The sequence below is a fragment of the Cornus florida genome, unplaced genomic scaffold, assembly GCF_030987335.1.
Source record: "Cornus florida cultivar Cherokee Brave unplaced genomic scaffold, ASM3098733v1 CherokeeBrave_3.0.0_Hap2_Chr01, whole genome shotgun sequence".
In the NCBI taxonomy this organism is placed as follows: Eukaryota; Viridiplantae; Streptophyta; class Magnoliopsida; order Cornales; family Cornaceae; genus Cornus; species Cornus florida.
Genome location: NW_026775571.1, coordinates 11,022,652 through 11,049,352, shown reverse-complemented (window position 1 = coordinate 11,049,352; position 26,701 = coordinate 11,022,652). Strand labels below are relative to the sequence as shown.

At 34.1% G+C, this 26,701-nt stretch overlaps 1 protein-coding gene across 1 annotated transcript; it reads left to right on the top strand.

Annotated features, from left to right (window-relative positions):
* Window positions 1–1,530: 1,530 nt before the first annotated feature.
* Window positions 1,531–14,097, top strand: LOC132301023 (pentatricopeptide repeat-containing protein At1g09220, mitochondrial-like). The gene is made up of 2 exons (XM_059798574.1): window positions 1,531–1,754; window positions 13,353–14,097. The coding sequence occupies exons 1-2, from the start codon at window positions 1,531–1,533 to the stop codon at window positions 14,095–14,097; spliced, it is 969 nt and encodes a 322-aa protein (XP_059654557.1).
* Window positions 14,098–26,701: the final 12,604 nt, after the last annotated feature.

Genomic DNA, 26,701 nt, shown 5'->3' with positions numbered 1-26,701 from the left:
TGATCTGGGTTTTGAACTTTTGATTCTTGCAGACAGATAGATATAATTGAAATATATGGGTTTTAAACTTTTGATTCTTGTAGATTTTGTAGTTTGCAGTTGGAAAGAGAGAGAGAGGGCAAGTTTAGAGAGAATAGAGATGGAGGCGATAGGGGAGGCTGAAATGATTTGCCCTAACAATATTTTATTTTTTTTAATAATAATATAATAAAATAAAATAATATATTATATATATATTTTTTCAAATTTTTTTAAAAAAATAAAAACTCAACCCGTCAACCCGACCGAACCCACCCGAAAATATTCGGTCCGGGTTATGACCATAACCCATATTAAGTACAATTCAGGCTGGCCCAACCCAACCCACTTCGGGTTGAGGTTGGGTTAGGACTGGGCTGGGTTGGACCAGCCCAAGTTGCAGCCCTAACCATATCACTCTCAATTCCTCCTCAATCACCTCATCATCAACCCCATAACCAACCTCTCAATCGTCACATAAGGACACGACCATAGATCACGATCTTGATTCGACCCACAAAGAACGGCGGTCACGAATAGCCTAAGACAACAACGATTCCGGTCACGAACGGCCTAAGACAATGAATGGTGAGCACGACGCTCCTCGAACTCAGTTCCACGACCACAACCCAATCTTGATTCGACCCACAGGCGAACAGCGGGTACGACGGTCCGAGCTCTACGTGTATGTGTATATATATATACAATGAAGATTTTTATTTACTTCTGTGTGTGCAAATATATATACATGTACACCCATAAATATATACCTTTGTGTGTGCAAGTATAGGTGTGTGTGTGTGTGTGTGTGTGTGTATATACAATGAAGATTTTTTATTATTATTAAAATGCACTAAAATAACAAGGGTAGAAAGGTAAATTTGTTACTCCGGTCACCGGATACGAACATCGGTCACTTAGAGGGGAGGTAAGTGTAAATATCCAAATTAGAGGGGACACGAGCGTAATTTGACATATGTACGGGGAGGCAACGGTAAATTACCCAAAATTCTAAGTATAAAAAGGTGGCTTAACATATTCTTTCAACAACTGCAGTATATAAAATGGCTTTCACCTACGGTAACAACAGCATTTGGTCTCCACCGTGTAGTGATGCGCGCGGAGACAAACAAGGACGCAGATACTATTACTTGGTGCCTCAGTTGCTCAAACATCCAAACTGTGACAACCAACGTGCCATTCAACAAGTCCACTCTCAACTCATCGCCAATGCTTCACACTCTGCTAAAACGCTTATGACAACCTGGAACACTATACTTCGGCACTACTCACTAGGTTCCTTCCCCGAAGAAGCTATCCTTCTCTACAAACACCTTCAATTCCAACACCCACACCGACCCATCTCGTTCGATAACTTCGCCTACTCTTTCCTCATCAAAGCTTGTACTAATTTGCAGCGAACTATAATGGGTGTGCAATTTAATGGTCTTACTTTCAAAGCGGGATTCGAGTTTCATGTTTATTGTTTACATGCAAATTGCTCTGGTCAATATGTATGTGGTTTGTGGGTTTGTTGTCAAAGCGAAGAAGTTGTTCGATGAAACGCCTGAGAGAAACTCCGTCACCTGGAACGCTTTGATCACTGGTGTAATGAAATGTAGGGAGTTGGAGCTCGCTCGTTCTCTCTTTGAAGTGATGCAGACTAAGAATAACATTTCGTGGACTGGTCTCATTGATGGGTATGCGAGGTTGAATCGACCGAAAGAAGCTATATTGTTGTTGTTGGGAAACGTGAAAGTTTTAAAAACTTTTTGAGGGATTTTCTTACATAGATCTTGATTCATCAAATAGAGACAAGTTTTATGCAAAAATAAAATATGATGTATCACTCAAGTAATAGATTGAATACTTACATCAAAGGTTTGAGAAAACCTTTAAATCTTTCCTTTAAAGTGAATGTTCTCACTTATTGTAGATCCCTTTGTTAGATGTCATCTCTTTGGATCTCTATCTTCTTGGTAATAGTTTTGCCTTTAGGAATCACCCATAAGCCTCCATGAATGACCTTCGAAAACTAGGCTTATGGGAGCCTCCATTAGATGAGAAAGCAAACCTTAGAATCTAGAGAGAGAAAAAATTATATTCCTTTTTCTTTTTCTTCCAAAAGTCTGCCCTAAAATATACATGAACCCATGTATATATAGGTAACATAAAAATAAGAAAATGAAATAATAAATCATTCTCCATCTCTAATTCACATATCTCGTATTTAATAGGATTCCAATATCCAGTTGAGCTATGAGTGAGAATCCTATTGGGCTTATTATTTTCTTAGCTACAATGAATTAATAATTGGCCCAGTCCATGGATCCAATTAAATTAATTCATTAATTAATTTCTACTCCACTAAAAGAAATTAATTGAACTCCAATTAAATAATAAATAATCTCTAAGTCAATGTTGCACTTTGATCCCTATATGCATAATGTAATACCCCTAGTTTTAAAAAGGATAAAATTGGACTTTCAATTATCTTTATTGCATTTTTATGTGACTAGTTGCTTAAATGTTTAATTGGTTTATTTGTTTTAAACTGTTAGTTTTGTATTTTGAATTGCCTTATTTGGTTAAGTATATTTTAATTAAATTAATTGTATTTTTGGTTGCTATTCTTACTTTAATTGTATTATTAATTATTTTCTTACATGGACATAACTGTTTAATTAAATTAAGTGTATGAATTATCTTTTAGGGTTTTAGTATTTTTATGGGCTTACCAACATAATTACTTAGGATTTACGTTTAGGGTTTTTATTGAGTTAGGATTTGGAGTTAGTTATAAATATATAACTTATACGTCCCTAGGGTTTGATAACCCTATTCACGACACAGTGAAAATACAGAGAGTTTGGAGAGAATTGAACGAGAGAAAAACAGAACAAAACTTAGAAGGAGAACAGAGAGGGCCAAGGGAGAGTTGTGGTGGATTAAACCAAAACCATAGGAGGCTTGAAGGTGGTCAGTGGTTGCCAGAAATTAGGAAGACGACAACACAGTTTTGAGACCAAAGCTACAGGCAAGTTCTTCTACTTTCTCCTTCCCTTTGGCTTGTGTTCTGTGCACCTAGGTAGTCTCTAGGGTTAAATAAATTATAAACTAAAACTTACATGTTAATTGTATGTTATATTGATAATCTGTTTGGGTTGTAATCGAATCTATTACAGAGTTCGTACACATCTGTTTTCAGTTTTGTTGGAAAAGCTTGTTAGTCCGGTTGTAATTTTAGACTCTAGGGAATTTGTTGAGTCTTAAATGGATCTTGCATGATTATTATATGTCAAATTTCATTATCTGTTGTCTGAGAAATTGGTTTGAAATAAATTCGTTCTTGTCTGTTCCAGTTTTGCTCTTTAAGCATGCTAGTAAATTGCTTAGTTAAATCTCTGTATTTGATTTCAAATTGTTATTCTAAAACCATTGGGAGTCTGTTTTGGTATTAATAAGACCCTTAGGATCAGTTTTTGAAACCAACTGAAGGGTAGAAACATGCCAGAGAAGAAGCAGAAAGTCAGAACGGAGCAGAACGGGGACAGAGGCTCTCAAAGGAGGTGAGAGAGCCGGCTCCCATACTCATTGAGCCGGCTCTACATTCTTAGAGCCGGCTCCAGGCTAAAAAAAAGAGCCTGCTCTTGGAATTTAGAGCAGGCTATTTCAAATAGTAGTTTTCTGAATTTTTTTTCTACGAACTGTTTGGATACTGTTGGAGCATGGGAACGTTTCTGTTGACTCTAGTGTTTTACAGAGGGATTAGAGGGTTGGCTTTGAGAGTTATTAAGTCCTTAAATTGAGTAAGGTTGACCTCTAAGTGAATGAAATTAACAGTGTGCTAATTTAACAATTGTGCGTACGAGTAACGGTTGGAAGGAAATTTATTGTCTAATTTTAATTTGACAATTTAAGGGGCTATAATATAGTTCTAAATTTAAGTTTAAATGTGTGATGGAGTCTTTTGAATAACAATTAGACTTGTAGCTTATTGGGGCTCTGTGCTAACAGATTAAACAGAATATCAGTATACAATTTAGCACGCGGTTACCTGATGGAGAAAATTAAGTTGCTCAAATTAATCTAGCAATTTATGGGACTATAATGTGATTTAAAAACTTATTTTTAATGCATGATAGAGTCATTGATATATTAGATGTGATCTACGCATGCTATGGATGCTAGCTGTTGAACCTTTAAACCGTTTCCTGCAAATACATGGTTTAACTCTTGGATTTAAATTGCTGAAACTATAAATAGTCTTCTGTAATTATTTGGGATGGTTTTGGAATGTAAATTGCTATACTGTTATTTATAGGTTGTAATTTACATGGTTTGGATGTTAATTGTGGGATCTTAGATATTATCTTACAAGTAATTGGATTATGGTTTTGAACTGTAATTGCTGTAGTGTTGTATAAACTATTCTGCAATTACCTGGCTTTTGGTTTTAGTTATTAAATTGCTGTACTGTTATTGATAGTCTGTAATTTTTACATAGTTTTGGATTTAAATTGCTGAATAAATATATTCTGTCAATTACATGGATATGGAGGATTGTATGTACCGGTATGGGACGGTGACATACTAGGGGACGGTTTAGCTCAAAACGCCTAAACCTAACCTAATGGATTAAAGAAATGGATTTAAAAATATTGAATCCTAATTGTGTTAAGTCAAATCAACTGCAACTAAGTTGAGTGGCTTCCTGTATTAATGGATGATAGTTAAGTCATATCAACTGAATAAGTTGATAGACTAACTAGCTTATTTATTGTATGTCAGTTCAATAAATATTTGAACTACATACCCTGGTTTTGGACGAACTTTATATATATGTTTATGGTACCACGAGATGAGCTTGAGCCTCAGACTCGTTGGTTAGGATGCGTATATGCAGTGGATGCGTAGCTGGCTATAGTAGGTTGAGGTGTACCCTGTTAAGTCTAGGTACTCATGCCCACCTTTGGGTGCGTTTTCGCATGTTGCCATCTATTCAGGTTGAGACCCCTACTGTAGTCCAGTGAATGTCCCTTAGTGTGGATATATATATATGTATGGACTAGATAGCTATTGTTGAGATATCTAGGGTGTATCTGCGCATCGAGTCACTGTTTGGATTGTAGTTAGAGAAGAATTTGCATGTGGGCCTGACCCACTCTTATTTTTACAGGTGTTTGTTAGTTCCAGACTTGGAGCTGGATCGTGCTGAGCAGATACAGTTATTCACTCCACCGATGACCAGGGTTTTATTTCAAATTTTAGACTTGGGTTTCATTTCCAATCTTTTAAGTTCAGTGAGATATTTTAGGGGTCCACTAGATGGATTCCCGAGTTGTAATAGAAATGGAGAAGTAGGATGTATCAGAATCATTCTTTGTTAATTAAATTTTATTCTGAGGTTTTTGGATTATTATTCTAGTTTCTTTTCAGCAATTTATTTATTCTTGTTTTTCTTATTTGTATTCTGTGTTCGATTATTGCTAATTGATTTGATATCATCGGGTTATCGGGCGTGGGCCTGGCCAACCCGCATCCGGAAATTCGGGGGTATCACACATAATTAGTTATCGGATAAATAAAGCCATCAATCCGACTACTTAATTATTATATTTATTTTGGTACCTTTAATTATTTCTGACTTGATCACAATAAAACATTTGTTTGACAAAAATAATTATTTAAATAAATAAATATATAATAAATCATTTTGTCTAAAAACACATGAAGGCCTTCGAATTTACTTTGTGATCAACCATAATTAATACAAAATAAATACAACTAGCATGATGCAAATATTGAAAATATAACCTTTTAACTATTAATTATATAATTACCCAAAGTGCTGGTCTAAGGATTCCGAAGATTCTGCCGAACAAATCAAAGTAATTACTTATTAATAAAAGATTATATACTTCTCTTTTGCTTAAGAGTAAAATGACATGACAGTGATAGGGAGCAATTGCATACGATGGCTCTCGCAATCTATGTCAACCTAACGCAGATCCAGTTCAAGTCTTAATTAATTATGAGTCCATCTATAATTACCGACTATGAACAATTTATGATTACTATTTATATTCATGTATTGATCGCCATCACAAACATATATAAATATTTCTTGTAATCAAATGGACACTGTCAATTCCATAATGAATCGAAACATAATACATTGAATTCACCAATTGTATAAAGTATAAATATTTCAGATACGTTAGGAACATATGTCACTTTAATCCAAATAGGAATTCGCTATGACAGGGCATATAAATCCCAACAACTCCCACTTGCCCTCATAGCCAATTCGGATTGCATCTAACTCCAATGTTATTCAGGTGACGATCAAAACTATTGATCATAACACCTTTGTTAATGGATCAACAAAGTTATGTTCCAACGCAATGTTATAGCCACGAGTACATTTTCTTGCCGGACAATATCATGTAGGACATGATACTTTCCTCTCAGTGTACCTTGTTCCTCTATGGAACCTTGGGTCATTAGTTTGGACTACTTCTGCACTATTGTCGCAATATAGCTCGATAGGCAGGCTAGTATGCTCCACAACCTATAAATCAGTGAGATCAAACCAAAAGGCTTCCTTTGCTGCCTTTAGGGTTGCAATGTACTCCACCTTCAGGTTTGAGTAAGTAGTTGAAATCTGCTTAACACTCTACCAACTGACTTCCCTTCCATTGAGTGAACATACACCAAGTCATGAACCTCATAGTATCTACAACTGATTTAAAATCAGAACTAGCATACCTGATTGGAACCACATCATCACATCCATAAATGAGTATGAGATCATTGGTTCTCCTAAGGTACTTAGTGATATTTTTCACAACAGACCAGATATCAAGTCCGAGATTGGACTGATATCAACTGACTATCCTTAAAATGTAGCGGATGTCTTGTTTGGTATAGATCATGGCATCTATGAGAATCCCATATGCCGAAGCATATTATTCCACTCTCATTTGCTCAATCTCCTCTGCTAGTCTTGAAAAAACTACTTACTAGAGAGAGCAATCCATGTTAGTAAAACAATAACTCATTCTTTAAGTTTTGCATACCAAGCCTGACTTTATCAATGTATGATTATTAAGAGAAGCCTATTTTCCTTTTAACCTGATCTTGCAAAAGCTTGATCCTAAAAAATATAGCTTACATCTTGAAAATCCTTCATTTCAAAATAATTGAACAACTACCTCTATAATGATGACAAAGCTTCCACTTCATTATAAATGAGTAGGATGTCATCAATATATATACATATATAGAATTAGAAAAATAATGGCATTACCCTATACACACATGGTTCATTCACTGAGAAATCTTCTGGTATCCTTTTGTAGATTAACTTGCCTTCCATAGGTATCACCCTATTAGAAAGTTCTACAATATCCCAGATTTTATTAGAATACATAGATTCCAACTATGATTTTATAGCAACTTGCCAAAATGATCTATATCCATATCAGTTCACGCTTCCGTGTAGCTTACTGGGTCCAACTCATGTTTAACAGGGATGTCCGTAAAGGTCTCACCTAAAAACATGATTCTGTCATATTGAATGATAATCCTCCCACTACAATAATGTACCGATGCAAGAATCTGTGTACTAGATGATGCTGACGCATCAATAAGGAATTCATATATTATTCTTAATTTCTATAATAAGTGTGTTCACATGTGGTACATTTGGTACTCATACCATATTCTCTAACATTATGCTACTAGGTATGTGATTCATAATATAATCCTCCTATAGATAAATAGTGAGTGTAAACAATCGACTTTTATCATTGAGATCATAAAATAATTCATCATATTGCCTTTAGAGCAGCCATCAAATCAAACATACCTATGATCTGCTTCCAACTTACTTGTCCATATCAAGCGCACATGTGTATGACTACCCCATATGTGCATGTGATTCAAACTAAGATTTAGTCAAAAACACAGCTCAAATGGTATCCTTGAGACAGACTAAGATGGAATGCAGTTTATAATGTGCATCGATATCGTCAAGGCTAAACTCTAAAATGAAAGAGATAATGAAGCATAACTGATCATAGATCTAACCATGTTAAGCAAAATTCTGTTATTCCCATTTGACACCTCAATTCATTGAGCGTCAATTGTGGAAAAACTGGTACATAACACCCTTATTGACCATATAGTCATTGCACTATCCCAAGAAATACTCATATCCACGATCAAATCGAAGTGTTTTGATAAGTTTACCTAATCTGTGCTCCACATCAGTCTTGACACTTTCAGAATATACCAAAATTTTAAGACTTGTGTCGCATTACGTAAATTTATCCAAAACATGAGTAATCTTGCTTGGATGTTCATAAGACCACACGTGTCTGTGTGTACCGACTCCAATTGTTCTTTATGTCTATTTCATTTAACTGATTAAGCCCTTAGATTTATCTATCCTTCAAAACAGAATTCACAAGTTTGGTTTAGGCTCCCCTGCCTCACTAGGTAATAAACCTTCTTTGACCAATCTTTGAATCTCATTTTGATTGATTACAACCTAAAAATAGACACTAAAAAATACAATGAGTCAGGAATAACAAATTTTCTTTTAACATTTAATCTAGAAAATGCAACATTAGTTTCTACATCTTATAAATATTAAGAGTTTGTGGTTATAGTATATTGACCATCTTTCAATGCACCAGAAGCAATCGTACATTTAATCAATTTTAAAAACCAGTTTTACAAAATAACAACACAGTTTTTATAAACCAAAAGTGAAACAAGAATTAGATTGCGTCTAACATCTGTGCATAAAGATAGTTCTCTAATACTAATATCCTCATACTCTATAATTTTAGATGTAATACTCCCACTGACTTAGCTACAACCTTGGCATCACGTCAAAAGACAAATATATATCCATATCATTGAGGCTTCTGGATTCCTGAAATCCTTGCAACGAGTTGTAAACATGTTTAGTGGCTCCAGAATCTATCCATCAGGAATTAATAGATACAACCACATCACAAGGCTCAATGATTAAATATACACTTTCCTAAGCCACGTCATTGCTTAGACAGTTCGTTATTTAGTGTCTTAGTTGGCAGCAAAAGAAACAGTTTCATTCGCCCTCAACATACACTGCCTTATTCCCTTTTACCTTTTGGATACCCATGTTTTGTGTTAGCCTAATCCTATTATCATCCTTCTCCTTTCTTTTGACCTTCCACTTAGGCCTAGAAAAAGATGGTATAGACTAGGTTAGATTGATAGGAACGCCCATACTTTTAATTATCTCTTCATCTGTTACCAATTCTATAAGAATATTAGCGAGTGGGAACTCAAACTGGTTCCTTATTTCGTTCACTCTAAAAGAGTCAAACGAGTTAAGTAATAAGGCAATAATTATGTCAACTTGAAACTTGCCATCCAAGTCAGCCCTATTGACCTCTAGTTCAATTTTTAAATAATAAACAATCATTTTCCAAAATTCGATCTTTTACTGGAGATCCTTAGGTTATCTTGATGGTATTTAAATTTGACATAGTATTTAGGCATATATTCTATCTAATCTCACCAAAACATCTCATTGAAATTTAACATGATGCTTGAAGAAAATAAAATAATGTAAATGTTACATTTGGAGCGTATTCGAGATAAACTCTAGAATATTGCACCAAGTCATATCATTTGCCTTATTTCGCTTATTAAAAGCATTAATGTTCTCTTGGGTATCTTAAGTAAAATGATTAGGTTTAGCAATAGAAAATACATTTTGTACCCTTATGTTGTGAGTAAAATATCTAAGTTCCTTTTCCAGTCTGTATAAATGAGGTCCAAATACATTGAATATGTTAGCAAGCATATAAAATGGATTAGACATAATAAATCTGAATATAAATGCGTTTATACAATATGTAAGGTAAATTATTAATACTATTATGCATATTTAAAATTAAAATGAGTTTTCTCAACCACATAGTATAATAAATCTCAATAGTATAGGAATTCATTATTACTATTAGTAAACAATCCCTTTTAATTAATGCGGGTCCCTCAACTTCGTAGTATAATAAATCACACAATCAATACGTCAATAACTTATCTTGATGGAGGAGTTCATTATTACTATTGCTAAGATTCATTTGCTATTAGGCGCGTACTTCCATTAAAATAATATGTGGGTCTCATAACCACTGCATGAACAATCGGATAACCAATACACCAATAACTTATTCGGTTGGCGAAATTCATTATTGCTATTGACGGGCAAATCCCATCATTATTTCCATATCTCTTAAGACAATGTCTTATCTATCTATATGAAATCATTCCCGATTAGGTTTAGCCTTTCTAAAATCACCTAGTGTAAACCACTCCATTGGGAAGCTAACACTATTGATTTTAGATTGAGTGTATAACGTTATTAATACTCCAACAAAAAATAAAACATTAAATATCTTGTCATTATAATCTAGACTCTTTAAATCATGCGTAGGGCCTTATTTTTAAAGATCTAATTACAATGAATATTTAATATTTTTATTTTCATGAGACAACCATTCTTGTAATATTAAGACTCTTCAAATCATGCGTAGGACCTTATTTTTGAAGATCTAATTACAATGGTTATAATAACGAAGGCCATAGGGTAATGCATAAAAATTCACATTCCCACTCAATTTTTAATCATCTGTAATTAAAGTTTTTCATTTATTCATATCCATGATACAATGCATGCAAAACGTCTTGATTTTAATCCAATTAAATTTAGAAAATAACTGGACTTTTAAATGATTCACTAATATTTAATTTGAGGCACATTTAAAAAAAAAAAAATTCAAAAATAATTTTTCGTTTCTCAATAAGTGTCCTCTAATTAAGTAGTAATCAAATCTAATTAATTTTTATAATTTAATTAATATAAATCAAGTCATTTAATTAAATATCATAGATCCAATGCATGAACAATAATAATTAGCAATTAATTATTCCATGCATCACATAAATAAATAAACAACAGACAAAAGCAAATTAAATGAACATTGGAATCAGGTTTTAACATTTAAATATTATTCTTGATGTACGGGCGTCCACCAACGACTTGTAAACAACTGTAAGGAGCTGGTACGCGCTAGGAGAAGCAAAACGACGCTTGGAATGCGCCCGAAGGACCCCACACGCGCTGGCACGCGCCAAATAGAAAAACAAGCCTGTGGCACGCGCCTTCACGCGCTGCCACGCGCGTGTAAGGCATATACTTGCCTAGCGCGTGTTCCTCACGCGCCAACAAGCTTCTTCTCCCTGGCACGTGCTCATCACGCGCCAGATGCATCCTATATGTGATGCACTGGATTGCAGCCTCCTCCAGCACCTCTTTTTGCCGCCAGCGATGTTCCGGCTACCGGAAAAACGCCGAAAAATTCCAAAAAAAAAATAGAAAAAATCCCAGAAAATTAAATTAAGCCCAAAAAATTCCAGAAAAATTCCGAAAAATTCTGGAAAATTCCTGAAGCCTAATTTAACCCTTTTGGACCTTCTTAAAGCTTCATAGCATCCTTTGATGAAGATTACATGGTTTTAATAAATATTTACAATTTGAAATACAATAGAAAAAAATTAAATTACATCATTGAACTTTCAAACAGCTAAATTAAAGCCTTAATTACATTCATCTAAAGATAAAATTACATTCAATTAACCTATAAGCTTTATCCATGGTCCAACCATACATCATCATTCATTCACAATTATACATACATCATCATGTATCAATATATATCAACATATTAAATCATACATTAACATACATCAATAAAAATATATATGAATATAATTTTGGATCCATGAATGATGATTTTAATAAAAACATGATCTCTAGTAATGAATCAATCCATGTTCTGATACCACTGTTGGGAAACGTGCAAGTTTTAAAAACTTTTTGAGGAATTTTCTTACATAGATCTTGATCCATCACATAGAGACAAGTTTTATGCAAAAATAAAATATGATGTCTCATTTAAGTAATAGATTGAATATTTACATCAAAGGTTTGAGAAAACCTTTAAATCTTTTCTCTAAAGTGAATGTTCTCACTTATTGTATATCCCTTTGCTAAATGTCATCTCCTTAGATCTCCATCTTCTTGGTAATAGTTTTGCTTTTAGGAATCACCCATAAGCCTCCATGAATGACCTTCGAAAACTAGGCTTGTGGGAGCCTCCATTAGATGAGAAAGCAAACCCAAGAATCTAGAGAGAGAAAAAATTATATTCCTTTTTCTTTTTCTTCCAAAAGTCTGTCCTAAAATATACATGAACCCATGTATATATAGGCAACATAAAAATAAGAAAAAGAAACAATAAATCATTCTCCATCTCGAATTCACATATCTCAAATCTAATAGAATTCCAATATCAAGTTGGGCTATGAGTGATAATCCTATTGGGTTATTATTTTCTTAGCTACAATGAATTAATAATTGGCCCAATCCATGAACCCAATTAAATTAATTCATTAATTAATTTCTACTCCACTAAAAAATTAATTGAACTCCAATTAAATAATAAATAACCTCTAAGTAAATGTTGCATTTTGACCCCTCTATGCATAATTAGTTATCGGATAAATAAAGCCATCAATTCGATTACTTAATTAATATATTTATTTTGGTATCTTTGATTATTTCTGACTTGATCACTATAAAACATTTGTATGACAAAAATGATTATTTAAATAAATAAATATATAATAAATCATCTTATCTAAAAACACATGAAGGTCTTCAAATTTATTTTGTGATCAACCATAATCAATACAAAATAAATACAACTAGCAATGATGCAAATATTGAAAATATAACCCTCTAACTATTAATTACATAATTACCCAAAGTGCCGGTCTAAGAATTCTGAAGATTCCGTCGAACAAATCAAAGTAATTACTAATTAATAAAAGAGTCTATACTTCTCTCATGCTTAAGAGTAAAATGTCATGACAGTGATAGGGAGCAATTGCATACGACGGCTCTCGCAATATATCTCAACCTAACGCGGATCCAGTTCAAGTCTTAATTAATTATAAGTCTATCCATAATTACTGACTATGAACAATTTATAATTACTATTTATATTCACGTATTGATCGCCATCACATACATTTATAAATATCTCTTGTAATCAAATGGACACTATCAATTCCATAATGAATCGAAACATAATACATTGAATTCACCAATTATATAAAGCATAAATATTTCAGATACGTTAGGAACATATGTCACTTTAATCCAAATAGGAATTCGCTACGACAGTGCATATAAATCCCAACAGTTGTTTCAGAGAATGGTTTTGGATGAAAGCATTAAACCAACCCAAAAAAACGATTTTGGCGGTTCTCCCAGCAATTTGGAATCTTAGGGCTCTTGAGCTTTGCCAATCTGTTCATGCTTATGGAGAGAGAAGTGGGTTCAATGCATCTGATATTCGTGTAATGAATTGCCTTATAGATACTTATGCGAAATGTGGTTGTGCAGAGAGTGCATTAAGACTTTTCGAGGATGTGTCTCCAGAGAGGAGGAATTTGGTGTCATGGACCTCAATAATTTCTTGGCTTGCAATGCATGGGATGGCAAAAGAAGCTGTGGAAAATTTTAGAAGAATGGAGAATGCTTGTGTGATGCCGAATAGTGTGACATTTTTTAGTGCTCTAAATGCTTGCAGCCATAGTGGGTTGGTCAAAGAGGGGCTTGCGTTTTTCAGGAAGATGCTTAATGAGTATCAACTTGTACCAAATATTAAGCACTATGGCTGCTTAATAGACATGTTGGGAAGGGCCGGGAGGTTTGAGGAAGCAGAAAAGATGGCTTTGGAGATTCCTCCTGAGATGGCCAATGTTGTGATTTGGAGGACGCTTCTGGGTGCTTGTAGTTTCCATGGTAATGTTGAGATGAGAGAAAGAGTTACATGGAAGATACTAGAGATGGAAAGGGGATATGGTGGTGACTATGTGCTTTTGTCCAACATCTTTGCCGGTGTTGGTAGGTTTGCAGATTCGGACAAGGAGAGTGATGGATGAGAGAAATGCCCCCAAAGTTCCTGGCCTTAGTTTGGACGTCTGATTAATAGAGAAGTGGAAATTAAAATGCATGGTATATAACTTTTACGCTGGGGAAACCCATTTTTCACATTTTTATATGTATCTTGATTGTTGATTGGGATGGGTTTTATGCATAAAAAAAAGACTCTAGAATATAATCATAGGCCAGATCTTGGGAAATTCACCTTAAGATCCTTATTATCAACTGGAGTGTCTAACACGGAGTTGTTCAACTAAATTATGAGGGAAATGTAGTCTTGAAGGACCCTATAAAGGTAATTTGAAAATGTAATGACCTTGACTGAGCTTGATTTATAATATGAATCGGCAGATACAGTCACTCTTGAACTACTTAAATTTATTTTTTTTCTGATGCAATGACACTTTTTCAGGTATCATGGTGGAAAATAATGATATATATACAATTAAAGTTGGAACAACTATACGGGCTGGTTTCGTGACTCTTGGCTTCTTGAGGACTATAGATTTGGGTTTTATTTGTTGGGAAGACCTTTTGCAGATATATGCTGAAAATCTGGATTACTTAAGAGGCAATGAAGTTACTTAAGAAGATTCCATAATTTGGTTGGACGGTCCTAGTACTCGTCTTATATGGTAGAACTAGAATAGTTGATACCAGATCGGAATAGAATTTGGTGGGGACTTTTGCCTAAGCGAGTAATGATTGATGCAGTGTAGGAAAGAGTTTAGTCAATCAGGTGTGCCTCCCTATGATATAGATGGAATGCACAAGCTAATACAGAATTGGCCAATAGCTATAGATGTCAGTGTAAAAGGAAACTGCTCCATGCCTTTGGGTCTAAAATTTAGTCTAGATCACATCTTAAAACCTTCTGGAATATAATTAATTTGTCAGGCCTTTGTTCCATGGCTGCTAGTTGGGACTGTATGAGGCTTTATTGGTCTGTCTATGCGGGGCTTCCTTACACTAAACTTCAATTTATCTCTTTTTTGTTTTTTTCTAGAAAAGAGGATCGTTCAAGAAGGGCTAGTTCATCGTATATGACCGAGAAGAAGTTGAAGTCAACCACTGGTTCAGGTATACTAATATACTATGGAAGGATGAGTGTACCAAGAAGAGATCATATTAACACCGGGTATAAGTGTGAATGTATATTTAGAAGCACAATACCGCCCTTCTCAAGCATGCACATTTTCAGTTAGTGAGCAGGCATAGTTGCTCATCTTGGTAAGTAATGGTTTTGTGATATCTATATATATTATCAGATTTGCTCCAGCAAGTGTGATTGGCTTTTTCCTTGCAGCTTAAAGTTTCAGTGTGGTTCATGATTGCACACTGAATAAAAGAAATAAGCCTTGCCATATTCTGAAGCTTGATCAGAGCAAGGTTTGGCACCTCAATTTACTGAACAGGTATCAAAAGAGTGATCTAGAATATGATCTATTACAGTATACTTTTACAGGTTATAATTGAGGGGTGGGTGTTCAGACAACTTCTGTGGGGAACAATGCTTTCAAGATTCTGTGTTGAAGTTTATAGCATGAGATATATTTTACAACTGCAATGCATACTAATGGAACTAATCTTCCTTTACATAAAACAGAAAGTACCAGTTTTTCGTTCTTTTGGTTGCCTTCTCCGTGCAACAACTAGCTCAGTTCTATTTGTAAGTCCAGAGAATTTCTGCATTATGGTCATTACCTCATTGGATAGCAAATCCAGAGTCTAGTATAAGAAAACAACAATGTGAAACTCTGATAGTATAATTACCCATGCATTTGCACCAATTTAGGCGAGGTAATTTGACCGTGACAGTTTCATTCTTCTCTACCTTGTACAACCATGACCTCTCTCTCATGTGCATTAGGCCAAAGTTAAGCTGGCAATTGTAAAAGTTCAATTGCCAAGCATAAATATGGGATCAGAATATAAGGACGGATTCATAATAATGTCAAACCTTAATATTTTATTTAATCCATCTTTCCTTTTGAACGTTTTTCTAATATATTTTTACTTATCAAAAGAAAAACAAAAAAAAAAAAAAACATCCTGACTTTTTCTTCATGTATGCCAAGGTAAGACAAGTAGATTCATGGGCTTGGCAAAGTATATGTTCATCTCGTGGAGTTCTGAGACACACATTGAAGTGGCGGATGGCTAAAGGTAATCAAATCGATATTTGGTACAATTCTTGGATTCTTGGTGATAAATGGTTCTTCTTTATTTTGATTTATAAGGATTCTTGGTGAGGAATGTGAATTATGTTATTGATGTTGCACTTCAACCATAAGTGATACAATATTTTGATATTGTTCTTCTTTATTTCTTTACCTACTGCTCTTCGAATTCTCTCCTGGTAATTCTCTTAATCATCTTAGTCTATGATTGTTCACTGTATTAGGTTCGGCACTTTTTCAGGATTGTTCAATGTGTAGCTTAGTAGTATCACTTCGTGCTTGCAGATGACATTGCGATTGACGGAAACCTAGTTGAGTTAATTGTAGACCATGTTGGCTGGTTGTATCAGTTCATAATGCTCGCAGTGTATCATTCTTGCAGATGTCATCCTTCATAGTATCAGTTCATGCAAGGAATTTTCTTCTTCCATGGCATACTTGGTCGCAAGGCATCTTCTCGTTGCAAACTTACATGGTTCCATGGTTGCAAAATTTGATGGCGTACGTGGATGCAAGCCGTCTCATTTGATGGCATTACGTTCAGTACGTATATCTTCAAGATTTGTATATGATCAAAAATTCAATCGTAGTTATTATATCCGAAGTCCCTACTTGTACGTACATGTGCAGGAATTTATCTTCTTCCTTACCTTTCGAAAAATAATAATAATAATAATAATATTAATTATCTTCGGGATGCCTCTTTCCTTGAAGCCTTGTACATGTTCAATACCTAAATATAGATTACCTTTCCTCAGTTTAATATTTGAATTTTAGAATCTTATTGCTCTTTTTTCTTCCTTTATTCATTTTGAGCAAACCACCTAAAATTGGGAAAGCCTGATATATGACAAGTTTGATGATTTTTTCTAGTAAATAATAGACAAAAATTATTATGGAGGAGTTATCCTAGTTAAAACCCGGATAAATTCAGATCAATCATGATTTTGAAGTTTACTGTTTGTATAGATTATGGTAAGATCTGTAAATCAAACATGATATCTGCCTATTGCATTTGTGTTTCTATATTACAATTTGAGCTTTCATGTATTAAAGAGCACAATTTTGATCATAAAATCATACACAAAAAAATAAATTGATACGGAATATTTGACTAGATAAGAATTCCATGTGACTCAAAGGATATGGATAAACTTAAGGAGATAGAAATAACAACTACTACTCTATCCAATAACTCTTACAATCCTTCTATAAAAGAAGTCACCAGTCAACCTAAAAAGGTACGCCATAAATTTCATATTGAATCCTTGATCGAGAGTTATCTATCCGGTACTAACTTAACCGCCAGAGTGCACCTGACCGGCACAACACCGGTCGTCACTTCTATCTTATCTTGCTAGAAACATCATCGACTCGACCCGTGCAGATTTTTGCTTCAACAAATATGAATTGAAAATATGTGAAAAATATGCTCTAATGTTAAAATTTATAGGCTTGGATCTCTCTCTTTAGTGAATGGAGGTAATAACAAGTTTTACAAATGCAAAATTTTTGAACAGTTTTAATGTTTCTTATAATCATGCCAAATAATTTTATTTTTATTTTATTTTTAATTCTGAAAACTATTTTGTAGTTTTTCCAACCAAGCAAATTTTCACACTAAAAAAAAAAAAAAAAACTCTGAATATTGTTTTCGATTGTGATTTGTCTGAATGAAAATTGTTCCCGGAAATTAGAAAATGAAAAGTGATCCAAGAAGGTCCTTACCTTCTCAAATTGTTGTAATAACTGTTTCCAACTCGATTTTGATAGATGGCAGCTCTGAATCTAATTCTACCAACCTCAACCAATATACATGGTTCAAGACTTTTTCCTTTTTATTAATTTTTTTTTCTTGAATAAAAAAATAAATTTTTTTTTTCCCTTTTAACTCTCTCAACTAGAAAACACAGTAGATTATGAGAAAATTATGATGAACCACCATGGATAGTGATATCTCTCGTGCTGCGCTTTAAGTAAAAATGAACAAATGCTTATAAACTTAATCATCATGTTACTTGCATAAAATAATAAAAATACACATGTGCCCATCATATTATGTTAATATCTTAAGTTCTCCCAGGTGTCAAATGGGATGCACAACAAGTTCTAATGCGAAATAGTTAAACTAAGCTTCCTGACATTAACTATATTAATATAAAATTGTTTATGTTTTTAATTTAAGATATAGTTGTAGACACTAAAATTTCATGCACTTTTGTTTTGACAAATTGACCATCAAATATGGTTCTAATGTTTAATTAAGTTATTTAATTGGCCTAAGCTTGATCCACTTAAATTATTTAATTAGCCTAGCCTAGAGGATTAAATGGAAAGATTATTATTCCTAATAAAATATATTTTGAATAATTATTTTTAAGGATAATTATCATAATATAACCGGCCAGCCCAGTTATGATTTTATTCTTATCAGGAAAGGACACGTGCCATCATCCTATCAATCCAAAAAGCCTATAAATAGAGGCATGGAGAAAGAAGGAAGGGACACAAATTCAGAGTTCAAAAATCCAGAGACTCAGAAATTCAGAAGGTCCAGAAATTGAGAGAATCAAAAATCCAGAGGGTCAGAAATCCAGAGGGAAAACTTGAAGGCAAAGAACACCAAGCACATCCAAAGTCGTACCGTTCTTCACCAAATTTAACAAATCATCTCTGAAGACAAAGAACAACAAGCACATCAAATCGTGTCATTCTTCATCAAATTCCACGGTAATCAACAAAAAGCACATCAAATCGTGCCGTTCTTCATCCAAATTCTACGGTGATTTAAGATCAATCTCGGGCAGCCTTTGGATCCAACCAACAAAAAAAAGAAAATCGAATCAAAGGACCTTATTATTGTACTCCAAATTTTCTAATTTAATAAAAATATTATTTTTGCTCCATATTTTGTGTTTATTTTTTACTACAAAATTTGTGTATACAAATTTCTGGCACGCTCGGTGAGACATCCTCTGCCTCTTATCTCTTACTCCTACATCAAATCCTCAACAAATTCATCGTCAGATTCTATGACTTCCAATAATATTCAGACAAAGAGCAAGAATACCACCAAAGACATTGCAGTCATGACGGACAACATCAATACCATCACAAAAGGTGGCAAGAAGGTTGTAACTTCGTCAAGTGGTACAAACACCTCTACAAGTTCAATGATGTGGAGCATTGATGAGCACTGAAAAGTGCGCATTTAAACCCATTAAGCTTAAGCATTCTAGTACCTTTATCTATCTTACTTTGCCGTTTTAGACTTATTACGTGTTATTTATATTTTCAGGCACTAATCCCAAAATTTAGCTAACTCAGCCAAATAAGAGCTTAATTGAAGCAATCCTAAGATAAACCAAAGGAGGGAGCAAAGTGGAGAAAGAAAGGAGCAAAAAGGAATCAAGTTTTGTAGCTGAAAAGTTCGATCGATCCTAGTTAAGGTTCGATCGATCGAACATCTATGATCGATCACAGTGCTTCTCGATAGATCCAACCTTAGCCTTTTATTGAAATTCCAAGTTCGATCGATCGAACCCTATTTTGTCCTATTCAAATGATTGATCTTATCCACAGCTGTACGCCTACCAACCACTTTTGTCCTTTTCCCCAACACTTAGAAAAATTTTGGACATGTTTCAATTCTGAAAATGCATGCTCTCGGGATCTCCAAAATTTTACATGTTCGATCGATCGAATTTCATTTCGAATCGATCACAGCTATGTTCAATCGATCGAACTTCATTTTCGATCGATCACAACTTTGCCCCTTTGACCCTTTCACTTTTTGACTTTTTCCTATTTCTATTTTTATTTTATTTTATTATTTTATTTTTTATTTTATTTTATTTCATTTAGTTACCTCTCTCTCTTGACTAAAAAAAAAAAAAAAAAGAAGTTTTTGGAAATTTGTTAAAAACACAAAAATAATTTTGTTAATTTTATTTTATTTTCAAAAATTCCAAAAAGATTTTTTATTTTATTTTCATTTTTACTTTTATTTCCAAGCTTTATTTTTATTTTTATTTCAAATATTTAAAATTAAAAAAAAAAAATCAAATCCCAAAAACAGTTTTCTTTTATTTTATTTTATTTCCTTTTATCTTATTTCCAAAAATCCAAAAATATTTTGTTTAACTTTAATTTTTAATTCTTCTAACTTATAAAAAAAAAAAAAAATAAAATAAAAAAAAAAAAAAAAAAAAAAAATTCTTTGCATTCCTTATTTTCTTACATTTTTATTTACCTACCTTTTTATTTTTATTTGTGTACATATTTGTTTTGTCTAAAAAAAATAAAAAATAAAAAAATGAGACGATTTTTCAAAGAAGTATTCCGTCTTTCTAGAGACGTTAAACTTAGCACCCATTTTGCATATTTCTTACATTTTTCATTTTTCTTTGCATATTTTCACATATATATTAAAAAAAAAAAACAAAAAACAAAAAGTAAGAAAATTTTGTATATACTTGCATTGTACATATTCTTTCCATTTTTTTGCATTGTACATGTTCCTTTTCATTTCTTGCATTGCACATATTGTTTTTCATTTCTTACATTGAACATATTCTTTCATTACATTTTGCCTTATTTAATTTTCTTTTTATATTTTGTTCATGCATTTTATTCTTTGTTTTTCTTGCATTTTGTATATACTTACTTTCATTAAATGAAAAATATAAAAAGATTCATCATTGTGCCCTTATGTGTGGTCATGCATACTTTATGCTTTAGTTAGGGCTTGATCTTATATCTCTCTTGCATCATGTGTTACATTACCTTAGAATGCTTGATTTGATTATTCTTATTTTATTTGATATTTGATGTGAGTTTGCTAGCGTGGTTATTCAAGTAGGTTGTTGATTCCAAGTTTGGGGGAGACGTCTTTCGAATTAGATCATAACCGGGCTTCATGTCTACACCACCACGGTATACTCTTTCCATTTTTCTCATTGCACATTGAGGACAATGTGCGGTTTAAGTTTGGGGGTAAGGTGTCTTGTTGCATTCTACTTAAGATTTGAGCTTTAAATGCATGATTGAGATTTGAGATTGATGTTAGCTATGATTTTGATCTTTTGAGGACTATATTGCTTAAAATTTAAAAATTGCTTGACTTGAGAGTCCAATACTCCTTGTATGCCTTGAGGATACCCTTTAGGAGTAAATTTTTCAAAAGATTGATATCTTACTTGCATTTGTGGTCTACATCATCCTGAATTTGTGATTGTTTTGAGATTCATTCTAGGATTCTACACTAGCACCGGTGCACACTAGCATTCATTTGTGGGGTACATGCTTTGTTGATTATTGAATTGGTTATATCCCAATTGGGCTAGTAGTGCATTGAAAGCTTTCATTCTTGATAAAGGTGGATAACAACCCATTTTCATTGAGTAGCTGGGATTCTTGCCTCATTAAGCAGTGAACTTCTTGCGCCAAAAGGTGGAGGGCCCAAACTCTAGGTTAATAATTGAAAAAAAAAAAAAAAAAAAAAAGTTGCAAAAGCAATAAAAGTGAGGACTTCTCCCAAAAGGCGAGAAGTGGGAAATGATTAAATGGTTGTTGTCTTGATTTGTAGCCTAGTTGATTTGAGTTTGTAAGTCTGTTGGGGTGTCTTAACACCTAATGCCCTAAAGCCATCTGGTTTGGGAGTCATTGACCTAAAGCTCGCTACATGAATCTTCTAGAAAGCTTAAGAAATCAACACATTGCACAATATTTCCATCTTTGATCCTCAATAATAAAAAATAAAAATAAAAAGAGAAAAAAGAAGAAGAAAATGAGTGAAAAGAATAAGCGCACCTAGAACAATAAAGCTTTAATAAAAGGTCCACTCTCTTATCTTGATGATCGGTACTAGATTTGTGTGCTAGTTTGAGGGTAAGAATGTGATTACTTCTCTAGTTGGCTAAGATAGCAACACACTTGATGCCGGACCTCTCACATGGATTCTAGACTTGTTTCAATTTTTATGATCATTTTCTTGATATGTGGAGGACCATACTTGCTTGCTTGATATTCAAATTTTGGGAGATTGCTTAGAAACGGTTGAAAAATTGCATACTTGAGGTAGTTTTCTCCCGATGCTTGTTTGCAATATTGGTGCCTCTTTTGAAAGAATGAGCTTAATGTTTGTGGGTACCATTTCTGGAAATCCTCACGAGACTTTACTCGTCCACTAGGGGTAACCTAGGGGTTTAAAAGGCTTGTTGCATATGCTAAATGCAATCGTGTTCCCTACGAAAATGGTGTTATCATTTTACTTGCTTTCCAGTTTATACTTGTATAGTTGTTTATTTCATTCCTTTACTTCTTAGTTCATTGCTAGGGACTAGCAATATTTAAGTTTGGGGGTGTGATGAGCACTGAAAAGTGCGCATTTAAACCCGTTAAGCTTAAGCATTCTAGTACCTTTATCTATCTTACTTTGCCGTTTTAGACTTATTACGTGTTATTTATATTTTCAGGCACTAATCCCAAAATTTAGCTAACTCAGCCAAATAAGAGCTTAATTGAAGCAATCCTGAGATAAACCAAAGGAGGGAGCAAAGTGGAGAAAGAAAGGAACAAAAAGGAATCAAGTTTTGCAGCTGAAAAGTTCGATCGATCGAACATCTATGATCGATCACAGTACTTCTCGATAGATCCAACCTTGGCCTTTGCTGAAATTCCAAGTTCGATCGATCGAACATCACCTTCGATCGATCGAACCCTATTTTGTCCTATTCAAATGATTGATCTTATCCACAGCTGTACGCCTACTAACCACTTTTGTCTTTTTCCCCATAAATATCTTGAAAATATCCCAGCCTTGTCATTATCCGGAGGAGTCAGACCACTTCGATCGATCGAACCCATTTTCGATCGATCCAAGTTAAGGTTCGATCGATCGAACTTCCTCCAGCGAGAAAAAGTTAAAATCCAGCTCATTTATTCCGTCCTTCATCCAATCATTGGAGAATATGCCTTGCACGACCACAGCTCATCATGGGGTGTATTTGACCTACCTATATAAGGAATATGATACACTTTTTGAGAAGGTCTCTTGTCACACATTGAAAATCATCTTGGAGGCTATTCTTGGAGAGGAAGAAGGGAGGAAGCTAGAGCAACCATTGGAGGAGATCTTCACCAACAAGGAGCAGCCATGGAGTTAGCCCTTGAGGGTTGGATCATCACTACCATGAGTGGCTAGACATCCTCTTAGGGCTAGAGTTAGCCCCAAACATGCTTTCTATACTCTAATCTTGTGTATTATTGAGGGATTAGTGTTGTATGATACATCTTGATATTCATGTATATATAAATCTTGATTATTTCATGGTTTGTATGGTTTAATGCTTCCAATTGACTATTCTATTCTATCCATATGTCTATGTATGCTAGAGTAGGATATTCATGTGCTTATCCCTAGATTTAGTGTTTTTGATGCATGTCTATGTGTATTAATGCTATAGATCTAGAGATTATCAAGATGATATGCTTAATGAATGCTATTTTGGTTCATTTGATGGTTTATGCCTATTCTTGATGGTTTGTGCCTCTCCCCTAGTCTAGATAGCTTTATTTTCATGCTAGTAGTGTAGATTTAGTGTAGTGGTAGTGTAATGATAGATGTGAGGACAATCTACTCTTGATGTTTGATGTTCTATGCTTGTGAGTCCAAATGGCATATTCCTCTAATATTGTGTTGTATGTGGATTGTGAGCTTAATGAAGGATTAATGACTAGTTATGATATGTTGTATCTTTCACATGTGTTTAGACAATTTATTCTTCTCCCAATAGATATTTTGTACCTCTCACATGATGTTTAGATAATGCATGTTTAACTAAATCATCCTTATTGATTGCTTGGACTATGAGCTTAATGAAAGGTTCAATGACTTGAATTGTTATTTTATTATCTTCACATGATGTTTAGACAATATATTCCTCTACCTATAGATGTATTGTGGCCTCACACATGTTGATTGAGACAATTTGCACTTGTTGAGTCACCCTTACCAATTGAATGTCTTTTACACACACAACATTGTTGCAACACATTCATTTCCCTCATTAGTCACTTGATTATGGTTTGGAATAGTATTGTTTGGTGGTGATCTCTACACCCCAAGACCTTTCCTTCTTACTTACTCTTTATCTTATTGCATTGCTTTATTATAGTTTAGCTCATTTAGTATAATCAACCAACCCAATTCTCTTTTGCAATCATTTGGTACGCTAGAGTCGAAGTTGAAATTCCAACACGTATAATCCCTTGGGACGATCCCTACTCGCCCTATCTATATTTTATATAGAGAAAGGTAGTAGTGGCTTTCTATAATTGTAAAACTTGGCCACCTCCTAAATTCACAACTCTTCAAGCTTGACTTGGTATCGCGACCCTTGTAAAGGCTCCATAGAGGATCGATCCAACTTAAGTTTGATAAATCTCAGCCATGTTCGATCGATCTCAGAGAATGTTCGATCGATCGAACTTCCCCAAGTGCGAGAAAATTCAATTTCTAGTTCATTAAAAGTTGTCTCATATCTAATCATTGGGAGGAATATTGGTGTACGAGCCCAGGTCATTGGGGGTGACATTTTTAACCTACCTATATAAGGAATATGAGCCATTCTTGAGAGCATACTTAAAAAAAAAGAAAAAAAAAAAAAAAAAAAAAAAAAAGACTTTGGACACAATTTCCATATCATATTCTTAGTAAGGAAGAAAAGAAGAGAGAAGGCTAGAGACACAAGCTTGGAGTTCTTCCATCAACCAAGAAGAGGAGCAATTTCTACCATAGAGTTAGCCCTTGAGGGTTGGAGGACACCATCCATGAGTGGCTAGACATCCTCTTGGGGCCAGAGTTAGCCCTAAGCATGCTTCTACATCTTGATTTATGTATTTTTGAGGGGATTTGTATTGTGATACATGTTTTAACATTTTTATATACATAGATCTTGTTTATTCAATGATTTGTATGGTTTAATGCTTCCAATTGATCATTTCATTCTATCCATATGTCTATGTATGCTAGAATAGATGTTCATGTGTTTGTCTCTAGATTTTGTGTTATTGATGCATGTCTATGTGTATTGATACTATAGATCTAGAGATTGTCAAGACATAGTGCTTAATAGAATGCTCTTGTGGTTTATTTGATGGTTCATACTCATTTCTTGATGGATTGTGCCTCTCCCTTAGTTTAATTAGTTTAATTTCATGTCATTAGCTTAACTGTAGTGTAGTTGTAGTTTAGATGTTAAATGGGAGGACAATCCATGCTTGTTGTTTGATGTTCCATACTTATGAAAACAAGTAGCATATGTCTCTAACCATGTGATGTGTTTGGATTATGAGATTAAAGAAAGGATTAATGGCTTAGTTTGATATATTATGCTATCCATTATGTTACTTAGACAATATATACTTAATTAGTCATCCATGCTTGTTGAAACAACCACACACACACACTATTGTTGCAATACATGTTTTCTCCCTCATTAATCATTCATTAAGGGTATAGAAAAGCTATGCTTAGTGGTGATCTTTAAACCCCAAGATCTCTCTCTTTCATTTTCTTTCTATTGCATTTAATTGTTTACTTTAGTTTAAATTGCATCTTAGTATAATTCAATCACCAACCAATCTTTTGATCACTCGACCTACTAACCCTAATCTCAATTCCACAACCTAATACGACCTACCAATCCCTTGGGACGATCCCTACTCGCCCTAACTATATTTTTAGTGAAAGATAGTAGTGGCAAATTATAAATATAAAACTTGGCCACACTCATCTTAGTCCTCTACTTTGCAAGTTTTGGGTGCTTGACGACGGAGCACACCAAAAAAGTCAGATTTCTCTCTCTCTCTCTCTCTCTCTCTCTCTCTCTCCTCTCTTTTGGCCGGCAGGCATGGAAGCCAAAGGGCTGCCACCCTTCTCCCTTCTTTGTCGAACACTTCCCTTTAGTAAAAAGTCGTAGTGCCTTAGTGTTTTATGCTCGCTTTGACATGCTCTACCTTTCCCCCTTATTAGAACCCATTTCTGTCCATTTTTTGAGTTTGGGTTTGAAGCCGAGTTGGGTTTTTCATGGTACCTCCTTGGTGTTTGATAATCACCTTGTTGTCCCCGACAAAACCTAGAAGTTTCGTTGGATTCAGAGCGATTTCATTTCGGTAGGGATTTGAGATTTCATCTTAAATGGAGGTAGGGGGTGTTTTAGGATTTTGTATGTGTTGTATTGAGTGTTTTCCATGATTATACAACTTATTTGCATGCTTTGTATCAAATCTAGAAAATTAGTAATATTTATTTCTTTGTATATGATTTAATTTACAACGATGTATATAGCTTATAATTGAATTGTGGTATGATGATAAATTATGTTTTGATATGTTTGTTAACATATATTAAATTGGAATT